Source organism: Trachinotus anak, unplaced genomic scaffold (assembly GCF_046630095.1).
Source record: "Trachinotus anak isolate AG129_WGS33_773 ecotype Australia unplaced genomic scaffold, CSIRO_AGI_Tana_v1 ptg000009l, whole genome shotgun sequence".
Classification (NCBI taxonomy): Eukaryota; Metazoa; Chordata; class Actinopteri; order Carangiformes; family Carangidae; genus Trachinotus; species Trachinotus anak.
The window spans coordinates 18,338,610-18,364,232 of record NW_027273860.1 but is presented as its reverse complement, the minus strand read 5'-3'; the positions used below and the strand labels follow the sequence as shown (position 1 = coordinate 18,364,232).

The 25,623-nt window shown below is 39.0% G+C and overlaps 1 protein-coding gene across 5 annotated transcripts in view; it reads right to left on the bottom strand.

Annotated features, from left to right (window-relative positions):
- slc12a7b (solute carrier family 12 member 7b) overlaps window positions 1-25,623 on the bottom strand; it is a 62,185-nt gene that overhangs the window by 30,282 nt on the left and 6,280 nt on the right. The window contains exon 1 of one of the 5 annotated variants that reach the window (XM_071485644.1): window positions 16,844-17,204. The exons of the other annotated variants lie outside the window; for them this stretch is intronic. Within the exon in view, the coding sequence (XP_071341745.1) occupies window positions 16,844-16,964 (121 nt within the window). The 5' untranslated portion in view covers window positions 16,965-17,204. Of the gene's footprint in view, window positions 1-16,843; window positions 17,205-25,623 lie in introns of those variants that run through there. 5 annotated transcript variants of the gene reach the window in all.

The window sequence follows — 25,623 nt, the reverse complement described above, 5'->3', positions numbered from 1 at the left end:
GCTGATGAGTGATAACAAATGTTATGCCACCTCCGTGTCATTAAATCCTCCAGCTGCACCTACATATCACCGTTCCAGACTAAGCAAAGGTTGCCACAAAGTCCTTCTAGTAGATACCGAATACTGCAGTTACCACAGTAAATGTTGTTGTAGATTTCACTGAAGAAAAAACACAGGGGCAAAAAACAGGGCAATGCAATAGAAGATGTACTTGATCTGTCTATCCATGTCTGTAAGTCTGTCTACATCCTGACTGTTGGAGTGTAAACGTCAACATGTGTGTATGTGTGGGTGTCCTTCGGCCTGCTGTAGCGAACAGTCCTGTGGGACATGGTCCAGATTTATATACAGTAGCAGTGACAACACTCTGGCCTAGTTAACAGATGTTAACCTCTGTGCATATTACGCATGTTGCCAATTACCTTGGACTCATTTCTCAGCTTCCTGGAAATTCATGTTTATGTCCAAACATGATCAGATAGCCAGTTGACTGCAGTTTCTCACTAAAAAGGAATTAAAACATCTGAGCACTATCATTATTTCATAACACAAAAGGCAGAGGAAGTCTGACCTTCAACTGAACAACATGGGTTTACCCACTTGGATATTACTGAAGCATCACCAAATAAAGAAGAGAATGATTAGTAGTCCGGTAGCAATAAGCTATCTCCCTATTTGGGTTGCAGTTTTTGGGAGAAAAGGTTCAGATAATACTGAGCCAAAATCATTTCTGCCCGAGACACCCAGCTCAGTTATGATGACTGACCAGGTACAGACTGCAAAGATGGCAGCCTGCTCTTTGACGTTATTACCCACTGCAATGTCCTAACATCAGCTGTTCTTGTGTCAGTTCAGGAATGCTGAATGTGCACTGCACATGTGTTCAGAAGGAGCAAATGAAATATATACATTTATATATTAGCAAAAATGCACCTGGTCTACAGGAGAAAAAGAGAGAGTAACTTTGAAAATGAAAGCTGCTACAAGCATGAGTATCTGATGAAACTGATAATGGACGCAAAACACGCCCTGTTTTAAAAGCCAAACAATGTCTCCAGCTAAATGAATCTTTATTTCATCTGACTCATCCTGGGATTCTGTTATATGTGCACTATAATGTATGTATAGCTATGTCTCATCTCTAACAGAGGCATGTGAACACTTACACATAAATAACATGACAGTGAAGCTTCTGTCAGTACTCAAACAACGGCAAAGGTTGAATCCTATGAAACCTTAAACCACACTGAAGAAGTAAACCTGATTTTTAATGAGCAGTATTTGAGTAGAGTTAAGTATTTTTTGCAGGTGATATTCTGTGTGGTCTTAGAGGGTCCAGAGTGAGTAGGGTCACCCCATTAACTACAAAACTACATCAGCATTGAAAAACTGTTGCATGCAGGGTTACACTACATGTCCTTTATTGTGTTCTGCCTTCTTCTCAACACTATTTGTATGTACTGTATGTAAACACACCACCATCAAAGCCTAAAGTCATATTTACATTTATGAAGATGTTGCAGGCACAGTTTCATAATTAATGTGGTCATGACAGGAGTCAGGAGTGGACACATTCTGTTTTCTACACCATAACATAACATTCAGCCAGTAGCTACTGTCCAGTGGTATAACATGCCTGCAGTTATTCATAACACATTCAAGTTGCCCCAACTAACTATAGCCTTTAAATTTATAAACCAAAAATATACCCAGATAAAGTGCTCTTATTCACTACAAATATCTAATATTTTGTCACTAGTTACTTCAAATAACTACGACCAAATCAGACGTGATCTTTTTTGCTGCAAATGATAAACTACCTCTGCCCGAACGTCCAGCCAGAAACTAGGTTGTCAGCCAAGAGAAGAAAAGTGAATGTTTGGTTGTCACTGAATTGCTGTACCTGCTATTTTAGCTATTGGTATGAAAACAAAGATTAAAAGGGGCAAAAGAGCTGCAAGAGGTTGCTTGCAACCCACTCTGAATTTCCTTCCAACTCTGCAGCTCAACAACACTTTTATGGCTTGCAAATTTATTGCAGTGTTTACTCGCACTGCTCTCATGAAACCCATTTCCAGCTGCAGCAGACATATATTTTCAGCAAACAAGCTCTGATCAATCAAATGTAAATTACCTGCCAAGCCCCAACAACTGGTAACTCTCTGACACAATTTTTACATAAACTGAACATTATAACCTTCGTGAAGGAGGATTTATTGCAGGACTGTTGGTTAGTACTAATTATTGACTTACATAGTACTTTTATCTGAGTACAGTTTTAAATAAGTAATTTTACTTCCACTTGAGCAAAATTTGTTTTTTTTTGTATTGCTGTCAGTGTATTTTCTCCAGTTGCCGGAGTTTCTATGTTGCTGGTAGCATTTCTTGCTGCTCTGTCTCAACCCAGCTAATTTTGCTATTTTCTTCATCACAGCAGCTAACTACCTGCTATACATTTAAACTTACACTAGTTCCGCTCAAGTATTCATAGCTCTTTCCTTCTTTTAGCAACTTTCTTTCAAATTCCACAGTGGTTCACACACTATTCAGATCTGCTAGTTACTTAAGCTTGGCAGTTAGCGATGGCTTCTCTCTCTCCCTCTAATTCTCCTGTTATGTCTTGTTTGGTGTGTCTTGGGTCAACAAATGAAATTGTTCATAAGATTGTGATATTTTTGCAACTTCATCAAAATCTGCTGCCTTTACCTTATATATATATATATATATATATATATATATATATATATATATATATATACACACACACACATACATACATACATACATTAAAAAAACTAGATATCACTCATGAAAAAAAATAAATAAATAAATATGATGGTGCTGCAGGTGGGACATTGCTCAAGACAGTGGTGACTGCCGACAGGGAGAGGCAGCATTTAAATTAACTTAATTTTATATTTCATCAGCCAAAATAAATAAAAAAATTCTGATAATTGCAGATCCCGTAGTTTAAACCAGACTGAATACAGAATCCAAGCATCCCAGTGATCTGGGTATAATAAAAAGGGAGTGAGGGAGAAGGGTGAAACCTCTTGTGTAATTGTTGATGAATGAATGCAGGTGTTTTTGATGGCAAGAGCTTTGTGTGTGTGAACGTTCCACTTCTGCAGGTGCTGAGGAGAGTCTCCCTGTGCTATAGCCCAGTAGGTGACCCTGAAAAATGTGACATTGCTAAAGGGTATTTAATATGTAAGAGGCAATGACCATATTCAAATCACTGGTCAAAAACATGAACATCCTCTTCTCCAAAAATTCCCTTATCTACTGTGGTAAAGCACCTCGGTATGATGAAAAATATGACAACTACACAAATTGCCAAGCAAAGTTTAAACCAGTTCACTTGGATTCAAGTAGATCTAACTGTTTTCACACCTGAGGCTTATGACAGAATTATGAACTCCTCCTAAAACTTTCTTAGTAACACAACTCAGAGGGTTTTATTCATTTTCTCGCAGAATAACATTGGTGAATATTTTTTTGGCTTGGCCTAAAGGTGTCTCTGCAGCGGGCCCTTTCATTAATTATAATTTTATAAGGACCATTCTGGTGGTTCTTTTTCTCTTTTTCTCAAATTACTACACTTGTATTTTTACAATACTGCTAATTATTTCACACAGTATAAGATATACAGTATCAGTTAAAGGTTTGGACACTTCTTGGACAAGTTTGGACATTTTCTTATATACTTTAATGAGGAAGTGTGTCCAAACTTTTGACTGGTACTGTATGTTTCTTTGCCACAATATTTTTATTTTAATATCATGAAATACAGCCTTTTGCATTCATGTAACACATGCACTGTGTAACACATTTGTTGTAAATAAAGCTGAGATCTATGCTTGTTCATTTTTCCTATAATAATGTTCTTCTGAATATAAGCCCAACAGAAAAATCTTATAAGATCTGTTTTGAAATAGCGTAACATATATTTTTTATATTGATTTTATACATTTCATATATTAAGAGCAAACAATTCATTATTATTGCTATTTAGTATTTGGCCATTTGGCAGCAAGAATGTGCATGGTTTTGAAAATCTTGCCTTCTGTTTTGTGCTAGACTGCTTTAACATCTGAGAGATAAACTGCATTACATTAGTCAGTGATGTTACATAAGGGAGAGGGATTCCCGATTCAGCCACAGCACACTTCACAGGAGAGGATGGTTTTGAGTGAGACTTCATCAACTTCATCATCAGATTCACCAGCAGGTACAGGTATATTAAGGATGTGCTAATGGTTAGGCTCAACCTCTCTGGTCACTGTGGTAATAAATGACCATGCATCCTATTTATAACCACTAAGCTGCACACTGTGACGACACTGTAAGCTGCCTAACACTGCCAGAGTTAGCCCATGGCTCACTGTATCAAGCAAAAAAGAAAAAAAAAGAAAAAAAAAGAAAGAGGAAGGTAAAAAAAGCTGGAGGATATACAGTGAATAGCTAGAAATTGCAAGTCAAAATCCTTTAGCTCAAGATTAATGTAAAAAGAAACATAATTATTATACAGCTTAAGGTAAGCAGCAGAATCAAAAATTTACTTAGCACTTAGTCTTACTGCTGGAGAGCACCATCAGTGCATATGTTTTCAGGATAGAATTGGTAGTCTGTGCTATGCTCTGTCCAGTCATTCATACAGGACCACAATTCATGCCAATATCATGACTTCTGACTCTGTGTGTGTCTGTGACAGCAGAAGCACCACAAAGCTCTTTGCTGATTAATACTTCTCCATCACTTACACAGGTCACACTACATCTAGTACAGGGACACAATAAGGACACAATAATACCTCCTTTATAGTCAGATTTTGCTTTGGTGGAGCATTTTATCCACACAAGGCAAACAACTAGCCCTAATGCAGGTGCGCTACAGAGAGCCCATCAATAAAACAACTTTCCTTATAAACCTGCCCTATAAAAAAGAAAAAAGCTACAGATCAGAATATAAATATTACACACCTTACCAGGTATCCTCAATGTAGTCACAATGTATTAGCTCCAATATGGTTTTGCTAGTGAAGGGCAACTGAAGGTGTACTTTAGTTAAGAGAAACTTACCCTTTCGTCGAGAGCCTCCCCTTTGCTCCATTCTGAGGAGCAGGGCTGAAAAGGGGGGTGGAAGGGAGGGGGTCCTAGCAGTGGTCCCTGGAGGAACTCCAGTAATGGGGGTCCAAAGTATAGAGATACTGCTAGTGAGGTGCAGAAGTCAGGAATGCTGCCTGTGCTGTGTGGATAATGTGAGGATCAGCTATTTCTGACAGTGGTGTGGGTGTTTGTGTTTGTGTGCGTGTGTGCGTGTGTGTGGAAAGTGGCCTGTGACGACGATGTCAGCGACATCAGCCATGCATCACAGAGCACCCTCACCCTCCCACCGACAGATCTGCACAGACACACACACACACACACACACACACACACACACACACACACACACACACACACACACACACACACACACTTCCCTCGCCTCAACTGCCCTGAGCTTCTGATCCCTGCCACACACACATAAAAATACATAAGCATGTGCATGTTTGAACATACCCACTAAGGGGGTGGAGCACAGAAAGTGAGGGAAGCAAAAAGTAGTAGTAAAACACACCTACAGTTTTTGGAGTGTGGCAGGAGAGAGAAGGATGGATGGATATGCACACACATGTTGGAAAAACACGAGAAATGAGACAGCAAGAGGAAGCTGAACAAAAAAAGAGAAGTCATCGCAAAAACTGATGGAAAGCACATTTTTGAGCCTGTGGCACTGAGGAAGTAGAGGCAGATCTTGGCATCCAACCTGTGCAGTATATCATTTTGAATCAATAATGCTTTACTATTTTAAACCGAAGGTGCTGCCTGAGTGAGCAGTTTCAATTACTATCTGACCTCCTGACTGACCTCCAGGATGCCATAGGTGGAGACAGTCAACTGATCAGCAAAGCACAGGGGGCACACAGGACAATAAAGCTTGGGCTATTAAACTGTATTTCATGGGAAGCTTGTATGTGCATCTTTACAATAAGTTTAATGGTCAGAGACTGCTGTTTTAATACCATTATAGTAACCTTGTATATGGGAGTAGGCCCATTAGGTTCTAAAATACTATTTTCAATTTTATCTTTAATGCCTACTATTACTATTAAAATTTTCAAAATATGAATTACATTTAAATGCTTATTTTTGGGTTGATTAACATGATAACAAATACAGCATCAGGTCACCCGCATATTTAATTTCTGTTTGTAAAACCTCTCTGTTCAATATCATCAGAAAAACAAAACATTGAGTACAAACACCCCTTTTCCGAGCTCATTTGAGATACACTGAGCTAGATGTTAGCTAGAAAGAGTCAAAGATGCACTACAGGCCAACGAACAGAAAGGACAATGGCAGACTGGGCTCTGCCCCAGCCTTTTCCCAAAGCTTTTGTGAACCTCACACTCTGCCATCTACCTTTGTGTTGGCTGCCCATCAATCTGTCCATCTAAAAGCATGTGAAGTGGGTACTAATCACTTAACCAGATTAGGCTAATCCTGAACTTTTTATAAAACACAGAAGCCACATCGAGGCTCCAGGGTGGAGGACGATATGACTTTAAAGCCACAGACAAATTGCAGCTTATGTTCTGCTGCAGTCTTTTCGCCACTGGCTGCCTGCTAGTCAGGTGAGCGACCTTCAACAGGCTGAGACATACCGTCTGTTGGTGATTTAGGTGACACGGGTAGACTCATTACCCTGGTTTATATAGACAGAAAAGTTTTGGCTACGACAATACATTGACAGAAAGAAAAAAACACTTAACATTACATTATGTTTCTTCAGTTTTACAGTATTACTCTCACAGTAGTTTACAATAGTTTCCACCCAGTTCATCCACCATGTGAAGACAAAACTGAACATCCGCTGCCAGCGTCATCAAACTGACAGATGTGTCAAGGCAGAGCTTAAAGAGGGGCTATCAAATCACACAGTAAGAAGGATTTAGTAGTATCAAGCTTCACTTGGTTTGATGTCAGATGGCTGCTGTTAGTAGTTATTATGTGCGTCTTTGTGTGTGTGCGCGCGTGCATAAGTGTCTGTGTTGCACTTAATGATGTCCTAAGCCTTTAAACCCTTCAGGTAAACAACTGTTGCTGTTACGCAACACACAGCATGGGTGGGAGGGAGAGGACAGAGAGACAAGGGTTACTGAGACTGTGTGCTAGTGTCCATATAGGGGATAAAGATGTACTGGATAAATTAAATCATCGATACTAAGATGGGGGAACTACGATTACAAAATTGATCTGGTCTGACACAAGTTAAATGACTGCTGAGTAAGAAGAACCTATCAGGACTGTGTTCAAGTACGGTAATTATGTGTCAACTGGCTTTGAAAACAGCCTGTAGGCAAACAATTGATTTTAAAAATGTGTCTGTCTGTGTGTGTGTATTATGGATGCCACAAGAACCAGTGCTTCAGTACAGTAAGTCGATGCCAAGATTCTGAAAATTCTGCCGGTCCTTGTTTTTCTGCAGTACAGTAGGTACCAAAGGTTCCATAGATGTTGTTGGTACTGGAGATTTGATTCTTCTGGGACTGATGAGGGCAGCATAATATCCCTACAAGCATTCTAGTCTGACATTAAACTCAAAGAGAAGAACAGTAAACACTAACAATATGTGGAATGATGGTGGCAAATGCAGGTGCAGCATAAGGTCCACCGTGACTTGTGGAAAGAAAAAATACATGCCAAGATGGAGATGGGTGTGTGGCGATATTTTTCATTTGATGTGAATTAGCAGGGACAAGTTAAAACAACTAAAAGCCAGTATGCAAATGGTGCCACAGAAAATTTGAAATGAAAGCTGACAACACATCCAACTTATCGATGCAGCTCAAAGACAGGCATCCAGATCTGTACATAGAATTCAGAGTGAGGGAGTTTCAGATGTTAACTTATTAACAGGTTCATGTGCTGAACCTTTACCGTTATTGTTTGTGAATTGTGACAGCTGGCATCTGTTGTAGCAACGCTCGACACACAACGTTCATAAAGGCTAATGTTAGTTTGTTTATGGTAACGTAGCAATAGCTCATAATGTGAGCTGGGTGCTCACGACATTACCAGACTACTGTCATTACTGTTCAGTCTGTCAGATTATAACACTGACTTTTTATATGAATATTTTCACACCACTGGTCACACACACTGATGTGTGTGAGAGGGAAAGTGTGAGATCACAAAGTGGTTTCAGACCTTTGGAACCCACCGTGTACAGGTATGAAAAAGTTCAGGATAGAATTGTTCCTATACAAATGCTGTTTAACCAGTTCCCTTATAGTGATCACATACTCTATTTACTGTGTTTCTTTTCATACATGACAACATATGGAAAACTGTTGTAGCCTACTACTGCAAGCTGTCATATGCTTAGGCTCTCTTCTAGCATTGTACAAGCTTTTTGGACTACCAGCGTGTAATGACCTGCCCATTCCCCCAACACAAGTTCATTATATATATGTGTGTGTGTGTGTGTGTGTGTGTGTGTGTGTGTGTGTGTGTGTGTGTGTGTGTGTGTGTGTGAGATATCTTCACTACCATGGCTCATAGTTATTTTGCCTCCTGTTCCTGCTCTGCTCTCGTTCTGGGACTTTTACAGTGCATAATCATCATCCCCGTTCTCTCACAGCAGCAGGTGTCTTACATAAGTGGAGTGTGATACGTTCACCCTGACCATTAAGACTAGGCTTGGAACAGGAGAGTGACACAGCACAGGTTGTTATTAAATCAGTAAACAGCAAAGCTGTCCATTTCATTACTTAATATTCATGTAAAAAATATCCAAATGACATGAGAAATAAAGAAAAAGGAAATAAATTTGTTTAAAATTATCATCTGCTTATAGTGTGATCACATGTATAGAACAGAAACCACTGAAAATGTATTGGTTGGTAAAAAAGAATAATGTAATAGATATACACGCAACCATTTGTACTTTAAATTGCAAAGTCAAGTGCAATCACAAGTAAATACAATGAAACAGTACTTGTTTTTTTCATCTCGTCCTTCCCATTTGTTCTGACCAAAAGTGCAAATGAATCATGGTCATGTGAGAATGACAATGAAACCATTTGACTTTTCACAAGCAGGCAAACTTCTTTTCCCTAAAACTAAGCACACCCCACTCAAAGCAAGACAGACAGACTTTAGCAATCACACAGAGAGAGGAAGAAAGAGCCAGCGCCTTCCCAGGGTAGTTTCACCCTTTTCCAGATGGTGTCACTATCTCACAATATGAAGGAAACAACACAAACACATAAATGATGGTGGGAGGTGTTTAGAAGAGAAGAGAGGAATGTTTGCTCACTATTTTAGTAGTCCCCACTACTACATATTTACAACATATTTGCAATAAGTAACTGTACAGTTTTCTGTACAATTTGGTTCTTAAGGAGGCCAAACCGGTCAGAGAACTGCAACAATGTGTGCCAAAGCTCAGCTGGGTGATGATAGATAATTAATGGTCAGCACAGGGAAACTGTCCTATTTTTCCTACATTTTAAGGTCAGAGGTCAGTTGTAAGAACGGCAACTCCTAGGTTGGCAGAGAGTTAATGTCAAACGCATACGTTTACAGAGATTAAATTTGACAACATGGGGCTTGCATCTGATTAAAACATGGCTTTCAGGCTTCATAATTATGTTTTGAACTACTATGAGATCATCATAGCCTGCATTTCCCACGTTACGTAATTCTTGGCTCCTCACGAATGATGCAGCTGGTCAACAATTAGCAAAGAAACAATCATTTCCTCATAATGGAATGAGTGTCTTCCTCAAAACTGCAAAAATCGTTACATAAAGGAAAATCAAGAATACTTAGCACCACTTTTAAATAGCTGTTAATGTCGAAAACCACTTTTGTGCATGTATGTGTTCATGTGATACTTGCACTTAAGGTACCTTGATAATGGAAATAAAGGAACATCAATAGCATTGACCCAATACTTGGGTGGAGAGTAAGACTGCTAATATGGTGACCACATCAAATAGTAGGAACATTAACGGCTATTAAATGTAGTGTGGTTCGAACCGCACTTTTACCGCTGAACTCTTTTAAGATTACTTGAATCAGGTTTATTAGTTTGTTTATGATTGAAACAGCAAAGTCCCACCATGTCTGCTGACTCAAATTGGTACTACAATGAGCATAATTTAAACTGATGGTAAATGGTTGAGCAGAAGAGCTTAGTGTTTACAGCTGAACACCAGTAAATATTTGGACTTAAACATTATGTAAAGATGATAAAGAGGGTTTACTTTTGCTGGATGTCCCTGTAAAACACATGTCAATTATTAATTTTGTAAAAATGGTAAAAAAAAAACAAACAAACAAAAAAAGGAACGGGAGGGTTGTTTACCACATTTGCACTGTCCATGAACCTATGTTAAACAAGGTCATGCGGGCCTGAGGGCCTCATACAAACTATAGCTGACTGTGAAAGAATAGATAGAGCACAGAAAAAGCCACAAAAATGCATGTGCGTACTGGCTGAGGGCTTATCAGAGACAACATATTGAGAGCAGAGAAGAGGTGGGGAGGAGATCACTGAACAGGAAATTGCAAGCAGCAGTTAGAGAATCTGAATCCAGGTTGAAAATACAGACAGCTGGACAGTTGCTGGGCATCTCTTCTGAGATAATTTAATGTGTGTACATTATGTATGGAATATTGTTTTCTTTATAGGTGCAGGATAAATAAGAAGTCTCACCTTAAATATTTTCCCAAGATCTATTATGTTTTTAGCATGTACACACAGTAGGACCCGTTTTGTTGCTCTGGTTTCCCAAACCTGCCAAATCTGGCCAAATCTTAGTGATGTTTACATTTCATCTTAAGTCTTTAGCAAGTGCTTGAGACTTAACAGGGGAGGTGCTTCATGTTGTGGATGTCTTTGTTTTTCCTTTTAAAGCATAGCTCATTCAGTATCAGCTGCAAATCTTTCAGTGCTAGCATTGATAAAACAAATATTCTGTGGGACTTTAAATCATTTTATGTCATGTCCCATTGCTTCACTCCCTCCCTACATTCCTAAAGTAACATTATTATCCCTCCCTTCTTACTTCTCTTTTCTCTGTATCCATCTCTTTACTAACAACACCCACCCATCAGCATATTACACCACAGAGGCAAAAGGAAGCACAAAGCCCAGTTTGACTATCTACATATAGGAAATAAATTTTAATGTTCAAATTTAATGTTCGTGTGAGAATGAATATGCTAACTCAAGCTGTGCAGACACATTCATATATTACTCTAATTCAGTAGCAATACCCAAAACTCAGAACCAAGACACAATCACAAAGTCATAAAGCACCGTGAGCCGGTGACCATGAGCACAGCAAAAATGTATGATATCATTTCTAAGAATTATGTGGAGGGTCTATCTTAATGTTTCCATGACCTACTGAAGTTGTATAATGGTGTCTGACTTGCTGTGTTGCAGATAGAACAAGCAGAACTAAGTGATGTGGCCAATCCAAACACACTGAGAGTTGAGCAACTTTGCAGGGTCAAGCTGGACACACGCTGCAGTATAAATAACCTAAAACAAAAAAAAAAACAATAAAAAAATACAAAACTGCTGCTAGAGGACAATGAGACCAGATCCAGGTCTGTAACTGTGTCTTCAGAACCTGTCCCCACTGAGGCATAATCACACTATCAAATTATGAGACCTGACCAACACTATATTTTAGGTATTTCTTATTCAAAGAGGAAAAAGTATACAGTATGCTTGCTTCGGACACATGAAGAGACAGAGAGATTGTCTCACACCCCCAAGACAATCTGACAACAATTTTAAATACAGAATGAGGCACAAGCACATTGTAATAGCTAATAAGCCATTCCTTTTATGTTTTTTTAATAAATTGCCTTAGCTGTCAATATCATATTTGAGCCAGACTTCTTACAAATACTCAGAAACTCATAACCCAGAACAGAATTATATAGAGGCATAATCATAGGTCATTATGTTCCCACAGTGGTGGAGCCCTCCCTGAAATTGGGGATTTTGAAAAGCTCCCCTTTGGAGCAATTTTGCTTCATTTTATCCACTACTAACAGTATCTTGGCAGAATAATACAATGCATAGGAACAGTATGCGCACAACGACTTAGGTTTAGAGCTGCAGCGATTAGTTGATTAATTGAGTTATTTTCATGATATTACAATAATATTTTTTTAATAAAAATGTTAAATTTTGTCTGAGTCCAATGGCTTAAATGTGAGGATCTGATGCTTTTCCCGAATACACTGAGGTTTTGGACAGTTGGTCAAACACATTTGATGTAAACTAGTTTTTAAAAAAGTGTGATTCCAAACACAGCAGCATCCAACAGCCATTTTGCACACAGCCATTCAAATACAACTAGCAATATGCAAAAGTATGGAAGGTTACAGAGTTAACAACATAATAGAGAGAGGAGGAGAAACAGAAATACAGACAGCCACATACAGAAAACAGCTTTAAACAGAACCAGACTGCCTGGGAAATAAACAGGAAACACATGTCTAGGACAGATGGGCACACAGACCAACGGACAGAGGCAGCAGCACCCCAGGCACTTGGTCATATCACCTGCTTAGATTCAGCTTAAACAACACTGAAATAAAGCTGAATTTTACTATGGCAGGTTTTCATTTAGTTTTGTAAACAAGGAATTTATTACCAGGTCACAACCAACCACTAACAGTTATACTACTACTAATGAAGTCACAAGATCCACACCATACCTGCTCTCTTTCATTTATTAACAAGGCACCAACATGTACAAAGTTGGAGCTTACATTCACATTTGGGGGAATTTATGGATTTTTTGGAGGTTTGCACATTGCTTTTTCTGTCCTGTCTGATCCACTCCCACTCCCACAGAGATTCTGATCATCATCCCATCTGTAAAATTATGATTTATTGAAAATCAGTGTGCTTAAAATTATGATTTATTGAAAATCAGTGTGCTTCATCCAGCAAGAAAAATAAGACTTCATTATCTAAACAATCTCTAATACATGTTTTAATAAGTGAGCTTTAGATGACATGAAATAAGACAAAAACAAACAGCCAAAACATTCATGATCCATTTAAACATTACACTCTCTTCACAGATCACTACAATGTTGGTATTTCCAGAGAAACTAACAAAGGTTTGTTACAGTACTCATCAGTACACAGTCCAGGGATCTCCAACCTTTTTTACTCTGAGAGCCACTTAGACAAAATAAAAGCGACAGAGAGCTACTAATGTCTTATATTACTGGCTACATTTATCCACATATCGTATTGAACCACTCAAACTCATGTCCAAACCAAATCAAATGAATAAGATAATTTAACAAGTCATCAAATATCAATATCCATAACTCAAAATTTTCACCAAAATCATCTGAAACTCACATTAGTGTAACTTCTGTGTCAAAAATCTGAGTCATGATTCAGTCAAACCTGAACACAGACTTAATAACACCACTGCAAATCAACGTCCATAAATCTGTTTAGTAATCAGACAAAAAAGAAGCTCCTCAGTCAGTAATCCAGTGATAGTTGTCAGTACATCCAATGGTACATAACAAACAGAAACTTAAAATAGCTAATACACTGCACTTCATTTTCCAAAATGTAAACAAACGTAGGCTTAAAGAAGTGGGGCTCAAGTTGAAGCCCAAATCGTAACTGTTTCTTGGAAAAGTTTAGTTTATCTCTGTTCTGTTATCCAGGAGAGTTGCTATCACTGGATGCCGCCTGCAGCATATCTGATGAAAACAATTTGACTGACAGCTGACAAATAATTATTTGGTGTTGAAGAAAGGGGGTTGTCTGTCTGTGCATTTGCTTTAGTTGCATTTGGAGTAGATTTACTGAGTGAAGTTGTGTTGTTTAAAGTTTGTGCTATGCATCCATGGTTTGTAGAAAATATATTCTCTGAACCTTTGGGTGAGCTACTGGTCTCCTGTTGGAGACCCCTGATATAGTCAATTAGACACCTCCAGACCAGCAACAGACACACACAGTGCACTGGCAGTATCATATCTCTACAACAACACTTAAGTGTGTTTCAGATTTTTTCAAAGGTGCAGCTGAGGTCAAAACACTACTAAGATGAAATGTTTCATTGGCAAAAGACAAATCAAGTTATTTTAATGTGTTTCAATGTGTTCTAATCTGGATATACATAGAAGGGTGAAACAAATGATTATACTTATTTGGCCATGTTATCACTTTGGCTTTTTACAGTCTTGCTTTGTTGTCTGAACACTTGTTACTTTCCCTCCACACCACAGTTACGCTTACAATTTATTTTTCGGATGACTTTCTGTCATTCTAAAGACAACACAATGGGGCAGACTGGACACAGTTTTACTTCATGTCAACACCCAACCAGCTGATGGTTCTCTAAAAATCTATTGGCTTCTCTTTAAATTGTGTAAGAAAAATGAAAGTTTAGATGTCAGCTCATAAAAAAGAAGTTCAGCACAGGAAGCATAAGCTGGTGACATTTGGTTACATTTGCATTTCTGTGGCTGAGTTGGGAAGAGTAAAACACCTTCTGTTTTACCGATGCAGAAGCCTAAGCCATTCTTGTTTGAAAAATGACAAAGTGAGAGGTAGAAAACTGACTCTAGCACCCAAAAGATAATGGGGGGGTTTGAGATGATCTGCTCTACATTTTCACTGACCTGATGCTGTACCACTGAGGAATTAAATAAATGGACATCCAAATTGTGGGTTCATGAGATGCAGAGTTAGTTGGGACATGAGTTTCAGAAGGGAATAAGCAATGCAAATATAAAGAACCAGACAGGGAGAGGGGGACAAAGAGGGAATTCAGTATGAATGAGAAGAACTGGAGTCCATTACATTACAGCATAGGGGTGGAGTCTCACCTCCCCCCACTCAGCCAACGGGAAGAAAGCCAGCAGGATAATCAATAACAGGGGCTGCTATTTGACTCAGTCCCACATAACATCCTCAGGAGTGCTTATGCTTATGCTATCAACGACCCTCCCTAAAAGATCACACAAAACTGACATCCAGTTTGTCAGTATCCTTTGACCATCTTGTACCCACACAAATCAGACAGCTAAGACAAACACATATCTTATATTACATTATATACATTTCATATATTACCTGTGGATTTGTGACGAGATTATAGATACCTCCCTTAAAACAATATCAGTGCAAATTAGATATAAAGTGTGTGGTCCTGAGGATTCTTCAAGTCAAGTTACAGCACATAATTTCGTGGCTTTAGAACCAGTGCATGGTCTTTGTGATATGACATCCCACTCGCTCCCACTATTATTGTTACTGTAGCATTTGTCAGAGAGAAATGGCTGCATGTGCATAAACATGCGCAGGGAAAACCAAAGCATGCCACAGTATGATATCTTGCATAACCATCAAAATAAAATGTCTTTCTCTCTCCCACAGTCTGTAAATTCTCATCCGGCACGGAGCTGTAATTGCAGCTCCGCAGTAGGAATTAAATACTGGGAATTGATTCGCTCTGCGCCATATGAAGTGCTATAAAAGAAGCAACTTAACTAACAGCAGTCTGGCAAAACATGGACTATTAGAGGGGAGTTTGTTAAATATGCACTCCATGACCTCTCCTGGCTGAATATTCTAGAAAAACAGAGGTTTTAAAATGCTACCCTGGCTGTGTGCCTTCAAAACAGGTTGATATCAAGTTGGAAGAGGCCAAAGGCCATTCTAACTGGGCTTACACATGTTACATTCATATGCAGGTCCTGTAAGATGGAAAGCTGGTTGTCAGGAAAAAAGGATTCAGATAGTAGGGCAAAGCTGAGCCAACTTTAAGTAAACAAAGGAGGCCTTCTACCACTAAATACAATCAATAAATACAGGCTATATCAGGCTTCACAAAGTGAGCTGTGCTTCTCTAATTTGCAAAATTGACAGATTTGCTGAACTTAACATATAATAAACCTACAAGTTCATGTATGTATTTTGCCTTCATCCCACAGGATTCACATGGCAATGTGTCATTCATGAGTCAAGACACTGTGGAAAAGTTCTGCTATTCTGTTGTTTGTTACACACTAAAGTTCACTGTTCGGTCCTCCGAGGGCAAACCATGTTGGAGGTTGCATGTCAATGGTAATCAACATGGAGAGATGGGACATGGGTGTCCCAATTAGACCGTATGTGTTGGTCCTGTGTTTGTTACAATACCATTAAAAAATGTGACAGAATAAAGAACAAAAAATAGAAAAGAATAGAATACAGGTGTTTTTAGGCCAGGAAAACTACAATAAAGACAAGAAAAAGAAAAAAAAAATGGCAACCAGTGGTCTTGAGGGGGACAATGGGAAATAGGAGAAAGATTTGAGCCAAAGGGGAAACACTGGCATGGAACAAAAATTCATGTCATAATCCCTTGAGTGGCTGTGGCGTGAGAGGGAAACCCTCATCTCACGCAGCTGCTGGAAACTGAGCAAGCCTTCCCAAAAATTCACCGTCTTCCCTACACATTATCCACCCACACACAGCCCATAAACAGTTTTTCTGAAAAATATAGGCAACCGTAAACCATGCAATGAGGCCAAATTATCAGCTTGAACTGGATACTGTAAGCATAGTCTGGAACTTTCCACAATAACCTAAGATGTGTTCCACCTTTGAAAAGATGCAAACACTGGTTGAGTCTCACTTGAGAACAGTAAAAGAAAAAAGTTGTACTTTGAATTAGCATTACATGTGTGTCATTTATGTTAATTAGCCACCTGATAGAGCTAAATAAAACATTTGATCTCACCTGTGGTGTCCTCCTCTTCCTCTTTCAGCACATTGTTGTCATCTACATCATCCTCCTCATTCCCATTTCTTCCCTTTCTTGTGTTGTCCTTCACTGGGACCACAGTGAAGTTGGTAGGCATTTTTACACCATGTGCCTCCTCTCAATGTCTCCTGTTTGTCACACTCTTATCTCTTACTCTTTTCTCCTCCCTCTCTGCTCTGCTGCTCCTCTCTCTCTTCCTCCGACCAATAGCTGTCACTCTTCCCTTCTTCCCTTCTTTCTTGTTCTGAGATGTTTGTTGTTTTTCTGTGACTTTCTGCCCTGATGTGCTAAACTCTGCTGGACAACCGTCTGGACTTACTTCTGAGTTTTTGTTTCTATCGCTAGGATTCTACTGTACAACCATGTGACCCCCCACCTCCCTCCTCCTCGCACTGACTATCCAAATAAGGAGGAGGAGAACTGCCCCGCCCAAATGGGGCAGTACACACAAACACACACCAGCAGAAAACATGACATGCATTTGTGCTCATGACTGTGTGAGCACATACATACAGTGCCTGAGGCCAGATCCACTTCCCTGGAATGTTGCTCTGTCTCACACACAACAAAAGCCGGCAGTGTCAGCTTTTGTTCAAAGAGAGGAGGAAGCCCAGAGCTGCTCCACTGAGGAAAATCTTCACACACACTAGAAACTCACACATACATTTCCTCACTTCCTGAGCTGTGTTATTTGACCCAGTGTGCACAGTCTGCAGTGGGCAGGGCTGATTTAAAGACGTATAGTGGCCCTCTGAACCACACACCTCTATGGAGGGTAGCTCACGTGTATACACATGCAAACACACACATTCAACTTATGCATTATATGTACATCTCACTATTAATGTACCTCATGCTACTGTGAAAATACACTTAGAGAGGGGGATGGGGAACTGAGGGAGGCATAGTGAGGGGAGGCAACTGAATCAATAGAAGTGTCAACTTTACGCTCTTATCTCTTCAGACCAACCACGGAAACATAAGGTGCAGCTTTGACAATAGAGACAAACACTCTGTTGCACCTGAGAATGACAGGACTGCTCTAAGATTCAAAGCCTGAAAAAATATGTTCAGAGGCTAACACTTTAACATCGAGTAACAGCGGGTGTCCATTTCTTCAAATACTTCAAATACCATAACTACAGGAAGGAAACAATAAAGACTCCAATACATTATCAAATCTCACTTGGTGTTTGTATTCTCTTTCATTTAGCTGTGTATCATCATTATTCAGCAGCAACAGTGTGTTGCTGCTTATATTCAAATACATCTGCTGACCTGATCTCTACTCCAAAAACAATGAGTCATTTCCTCGAGGTAAAGAGTGCACTGACAGTGATACAAGGTTTTAGGTCTCACACCACGTAATCAAAACCCCAGTGTGATGGGAAATGCTGGGAGGAAAAAAGCCACAGCATGAGAGCCAGATGTCCAGTTCTTTCATAATGCTTCAGCCCCGAAGCCTCATATGGATGCTAAATATCTAGAGTCCCACCCAGAACAAGTCAGTCTCTCCCCTCTTTAGTTCCCCAACATGACGACATACAAGATCAATACAGTCAGAGGAAGGGTGGGGGCCACAGGAAATAGAGGGGGGTTGAGCTGAAGGCAAGACAATCAGAGAAAGAGACCAGTAAGCAGAGTGATCAACTTACAGGAAAATATTTCTCAGCATTGCAACTTAAACAATGCTTAAGAGAGTTCATTTCTGAAGACAGAGCCAGAGTAAGAATAATTTCACTTGGGATGACTGAGATTGAGAGAACTCCTTAACAGTTCAATTTTGTTCAGTACAGAGGTATAAAGTCCTTCACTACAGACTGGCTTAGATTGCTATGTTCCCCATAAACAGGCTTCATCTCAATGAGCCAACTGTAATGACTGGTTTGGGGCCATGATTTATAAAAAATTGCATTACCTTTCCATTACATAACAGTTACATTTGAACTTGTTGTCTTCAGGGGCAGTAGGTTACTAGTTACTGTAATTAACTATTTTTTTAACCTGATCTGCCACAAAAGTCCAGTTACAAACAAATACAACCCTTTCAGTTACATTTTTTAGCGCTGAAATTGCAAAATTAAGCTTGCTGTCGTTCAAATAACAATCTTAAAACTCATGTCACTGCTTTACCGCCCTGTTTTCCCTATACTGCTTATGTACTTTCAGGGAAGACATAGTGGTCTCATAGCAAATTCTAACTACTGTGTTTAACGCTGTGTTTCTATATTGATAAATATTGTCCATGTGTAAACTTTTAAACTTAACTAGTTTCATCTGCCTACAAAAGATTTGTTCTTTCAAACTGAGAACAAGAAGGAATATTTTTGGGGGCATTTTCAGGGACACATCTGAAATCTCTTACATCACTATGTAAGAGAAACTTGAAGATATTCATTCATCACAACACTGTCTTGTCACAGACTGTAATAGCTCAATCAGTACAATCTGTCAGCCAGTCAATCAGGCGTTTCAGAAATTGAGGTGGAAAGTCAGGTTTCAAAGAGATTTAATAGCTCCAGTAAGTGGGTGTGGTTGCAAACATGGTACTGGATTCAAACTACATGCAAATTAAAGCTGAACAAATGCGACTGATAGCTATTGCACTGTCTAAAGCAACTACTGTTTCTAAATTCCCAGGGTTTTTGTGCAAGTACAGCTATGATCAATAGAGTGATCTGACAAAGGAATATTCACACAGTTATTGTGGGCTTCCTAAGGTAACAAAGAGAGCACTTATCTACTCCATGCTCAGTGAATAAGCAGTGATGTAACTGGCCTCCGCTGATTAAGAGGCCAGACAGTCTGACTGCTTTTCAGGGACAGTCGGGGCATCTAGGCCAGGGTGACAATGTCCCTTTTATGGGAGAGTTAACAACAATTCACATTCGAGACTGAAAACTAAAACTGCTTAAAGCTAAATGCTGTTTTTCACCATGTCATGTTTAATGCAGTTTTTCACAGCCAAAGCACAATACATAAATGCAGGGGCACAAGGGTGCTTATTACATAATTCATTCTAGACTTAGCTGTTGCTCCAAAAGACCCCCCCCCCCAGTAACCAAGGAAAAAATAAAATAATAAAATTTAAAAATTAAAAAAAAAATCATTTATTTATGTTATTTTTCAAATATATGTGCACTGGTGTCCATTTGTGAAGATTATCTTGCTTAACAAAACATGTAAGTGTCCTAAACTTCTGGGTTGGCTTACAAAAATACATCATCCCTGCAGCTCTCTAATGTTGAGATTGTTCTCATTTATTTTAAATACCAGACAGTTGCACTAAATGTTAAGTCCTTAATATGATTCGAACCCCAGGCCTGGGGTCTTTCTGTGTGGAGTTTGCATGTTCCCCCCCGGGTCTGTGTGGATTCCCTCCAAGTAATCCAGCTGTGTGATTGTTTGTCTGTATATGTCAGCCCTGTGATAGAATGGCAACCTGTCCAGGGTGTACCCTGCCCTCACCCAATGTCAGCTGGGATTGGCTCCAGCCACCCCGTGACACGGTTTGGATAAGCTGTGTAGAAAATGGATGGATGGACGACTGGTCGCAACAGTTATTAATAAATATAGGAAAGCTTGAGATATCAACATAAAGCATTCATCACACGATTTTCCCAGCATTTATATGGCTTGTACTCACTGGAATTATATGATACTGAGAATTTCTCTGAGGGGGAAATTACTCACTAAGTACTTATTCCTCATTAAAAAAATGGAAGGGTATGTATAGTGGCAGTCAGTATTCAGACTCCTTTGACTTTTTTTGCACACTTTAATGCATGGGGAAAGAGAGAAAATGGTCATTTTATCCACTTAAAATTAAATTAACAACACAATAAAGTGCAAAAATTACAGGGTCTGAATACTTTCCTGCCCAGAAAAATAGTTCAGATAAACTAAACTTTTTCATAGGCTCGCTCAGATTTCCAATCCCATCAATCGAATAGGTATACTGATTCATTCTACAAGAGAAGATGAGAGGAGACTAGATATACAACAGAAACACCAAGTACAACCCAAGGACACAAGTCATAGTGTTAAAGCAGCAAGGTTCTCTTTTCTAAGGGTGTAGCAGTGAGGGGAGTACTGCACTACCCAATGGTTACCCAGGACCCCAACATGGGTAGGGCACTCAAAAAGTCAGCAATGAAAGGTTTGTAACATCTGCAAAAAAAAACATTATTAGTATTATAAGTAAAAAAATTACAATATTACAGCTGAAACTTTTTATTGCAAATAAATACTGATGGATTATGTTTCTGACAACAGCAAGGTAGCAAAGTCAGAAAACATCACTTCAAATAACTGAGACATCACTAGTGCCCTCCTCAAGAGCCTTTCAGTAACACACTATATCCCCAATAGTGACTGATAGAGCCCTCTGGAGGAGGAAGCAGGAAGGACAGTTTCCCTGAGGTGATGAATATACTGAATGACACTGTCTAAAACTATGTAATCAAAATTACATGATTACAATCTAAAAGGAGATCATGGCTAACAGGCTAAAACATCATGTCTTTATCATGTCATGTGAGTTGGGTCATGGCCTTTGTCACATGATATCTTTCCTTCTCTCGATTACTTCCTCCTACTCTTAAAAGCACATTGCATAATTTTTGACAAACACAGGGTAGAGGATGGATAAAAGAAAACCTTTGATACATTATATCATACCACACTATGAACTGTTAGGCGTGAGCACAGAATTCACATAATTTATATATCCAGCAGAAATGCAGCAACAAGGGTTACAATTGAAGTAACTTTTCCTGTTATTTGTTGAATGCAAAACCAAAATTCAGCAATATTTTAGCTTCTATTGGTTTCTGGTGTTCTGCTTTTGAAGTTGACCCGTCTCCTCTCATCATACAGCAGGGAGGTGAAGACTAAAAATGAAACTCTGTTGCCCCCATTTGATCCAATATGGAAATACAACAGTTACACCACCATCATGACAAAATATGAAAAACACACAGGAAAAATAGAACATTTACACCAACAATATGAAATGTAATTGGCCATGAACCTAGTACCTAGTACACCTAGTAGTATTAAAAGTAACCCATGTATAGCAGCAAGAAAAACTATGTGAACCCTTAGGAATTGCCTGGTATTCTGCATTGATTGGTCATAAAATGTGATCTGATCCTGATCCAAGTCATAAATGTAGAAAACACAATGTCCCCAAGCTAATATCACACAAACACTAATAATCTTTTGTGTCTTTATTGAACAGACCCATTAAACATCACAGTGTTGGTGGAAATAGCAGGTGAACCCTTGGATTTAATAAGTGGTTGAACCTTCTTTGGCACTGTTTGGAACCTCAAACCAGCTTTCCCAGTGGCTGCTGATCAGACCTGCACAATGTTCAGGAGGAATTTTGGACCATTCGTCCTACAGAACTGAAGACAGAAGACAGCCTAAGAATAGACTCTCTGGTGTGAGCGGCTCTCTTCAGGTCATTCTACAGCATCTCTAGGTGAAAGTTTAGGCTCTTATAGGGCCACTCCAACAGGCAGATTTTCTTTGTTTGAGGTCATTCTGTAGTAGATTAGTGTCATTGTCCTGCTGCATCACCCATCTTATCTTGTGCTTCAGTAGGTTGACAGCCACCCTGACATTATCCTGTAAGATACATTAATAAACTTGAAAATTAATTTCCCCTTGATGATGGTGAGCTGTACAGGCCCAGAGGCAGCAAAGCCCCAAATCACAATGCTCTCTCCGCTGCACTTCATCTTTGAGATGATGTTTTCATGTAGGTATGCAGTGCCGTTTTACACAACATGTATTGCTGTCAGTTCTTACAAAACAATTCAACCTTTGTGTCATCAGTCCACAAAACATGTTCCCATAAGTGTTGAGGAGTGTCAGGGTGCTCTTGGGCAAACCCGTAGAGGCACTGCCATGGACATCATGGTCTATGCACCATGACATGGTAGACTCATGAACAATACAATGATTTGTGTGTTACATAAAATTGTGTGTACAATTGTGTCTTACTTAAAATACATTGCAACTTGACCTTATTTTAGAATTTTTTTTTTTTTTTTACAAGCACTGACTCAAGTGAAACTATTCAGTCAGACTTTCCTAATGTCTGGCTGTAAAATGGAAACTAAACCTTTTAGTTCCTTTTCTGAAGTTCCTTCCATGACATGATTTGTTTACTGGCATTTATTGGTGGAGACCTTAGCCAGGTGTTAAAGGGGAGCTCAGGTCTGCAGCTGTGACTGCTGAAATTCTTTTAAAAAATCTATATAATGAAGAGTTGAGGTGATGATAATGATGGGAAAATTCCACTAGTCACAACCAGCTATCAAAGTTAAGGAAAACCACTACATATTAGCTAAATATACATAAATGCCAGCAACATAAAGTCTGTAATAACTTAACTGCACACATGGACAGCGACACCTCAGACATCTCAGGTAACAGTGCCCTTGTCTGCCAGTCATCCATTAAACACTGTATTTGACACAACAGGCTCAGGTGACACTCTCCTCTCTTTTGGAGGTGTTATACAGTATTTCTGTTTAACCCTTTTCTCCCTAAAAACTGTGTCCTCTGTAACCTCAAATTAGCCCTAATTACAACTTGAACTACCATTCCATTTCCACTTTTAGAGTTACCAAGCTACACTTGGTGCTTACATTACAGATGAAATACGTTTCATCTATTGGCTATCTGTAAAACCTAAGTAGGCTGTAACATGCAGAGATGCATCTAGTCCCACACAACTCAGACAGGTGTGTTGCCAATAATTAGTTAGTTTGAAAAGAGTGAAATATAGCAGATTTACCAAAGTTGAAACCAATTGCTTTTATCTACCTGGCTGGGCCGCCCAAGTAGAGCCTATGTATGGGAAATGCTGACAGCAAAAACAGAAGTTGATGCAAGTGTTTTGTAAGCTCAGTTCCGTCTTGGGCAGACAACTCGGTACAAGTCATGAGAGATGCTGGAAATGATTGAAGCCTCCACTGTATCAGTTTCATCTGTGGTGTTTGACTGTACTGCAGTCGTTTAGGCTGCTTGTGATAGGGGTGGGGTTACAAAGGTTATCCTTAGGCTCTTAATTCAGAGACAAGCAGAACATGATACTCACACAAAGCGTCTCTCTACACATTTCTGACATCTGATATCCACCGACGCCACTGCCAAGGAGCTCCTACGATACCTACATGTCTTTTCTGCTTGTTTATACCTGGGTTGGGTACAATAATGTGTCCACCTAAACAAGATAATGTAGACATTAAATGAATCTTTCATTTTTGCAGAAAGATGTTGATTCAGCTTTATGGAGATTTTCAGTTATTGTATGTTATTGGCTTCTGCAATAAAATAAAATACAGCTAAATCATCATCTTTTGGCAACAACAGAAATTGAACATAAAATTCACAACAGCAGCATTTATTACAGGGCTATTGTAAGGAAGAGTAACATCATCTGTTCATGTTTATGTGCCCACTCCCTGTATGTACTTGTTGGTTTGAGTCTATACAACAAAACTTTGCCAACTCCTGATGTCATTTCAAAGGTAGATTTTGCTCTCCACAGAGCTCATTTGGCTTTATTTTGTTCTACAATAGTATTTATTTGGTCTATTTATTGCAATAGCAAAGGCAATAAGGCTAAATGACTCACACTAAATGCCTTACTTAGCCTTTCATATACTGCTGACCAAGAGCTGGAAAACCCCATGACTACCCACACCAAATGTAGAGAGCCTCTTGGGGAAAAACAGGTTATGTAGTTTTTTCCCACGTCTGTTCACTGTCTGTTCAGTAGCAATGGCTTTTAGCTGCTACTGTTATCGATCTAACCACATGTACTGTGTGACTGAAATAAACACTAGCTGCTATTTTTTTTTTTTTTTTTTTTTACAGAGCATTTAAAAAAAAAAAGAACAGGATTTCAAGTTGATACATTAATGTCTCCATATCCATTGAGTCTAGTGAATTAATTAGCAGATATTATGCACAATATGATTATATACTATTTAGCGACATTCCAGTCAAGTTTTTTAGGCCTTGATCCTAATTTGAGTCCTTAAATATCGATTGATACAGAGTACAACTGATACTTATATTTACCTAAATATGTGTCAAATATGTATCTGATACATTGAAATAAAAGCCATGGTCTACTTTAACTGACACACCTTATTTTTTACAAGCTACTTCACCCATAGAGTAGAGGCCATGGTTCAAAAATATCAGGTTTATAAAGTTAAATTATTTAAATTGTATGAATGAAAGTGTGATTGGGGCAGTGTGACTGAAATTGACCTGATGCAATCAGATAAATAAAGGGAGGAATTACTCTGCTGAAGTTGTAGGAACTAAAGCAAGAATAATCTCTTGCTTTTGGTTTTGGTTCAGATAGCCAGTTCTATTCTGGTCATCAGCAAAATACTTGGATTAGTGAAGTTCCAGCTAATGATTCTCCTATTGAATCTCTTATCTCGTTATCTTGTTATTTTTTATTAGCAAAGACAAAAGTTGAAAACATGCAGTGATGTCAGCAGCTTCTCATTTGTTACCGGGACTGACCATTGCTTTCAAAGATTAAAATGACACTGGTGGTAGATTGTATCAGCTACTTAAACTATATGTCATTTTCTGCCACTAGGGGTCTCTCAATCAAAACAATAACAAAAGACAGAGTTTGGTGATGTCGTGAAGTAGCATGGGATCATGGGACTTGTTGTCTTAACCACCATTGCCATCACTGCAGTCAGCTTCTC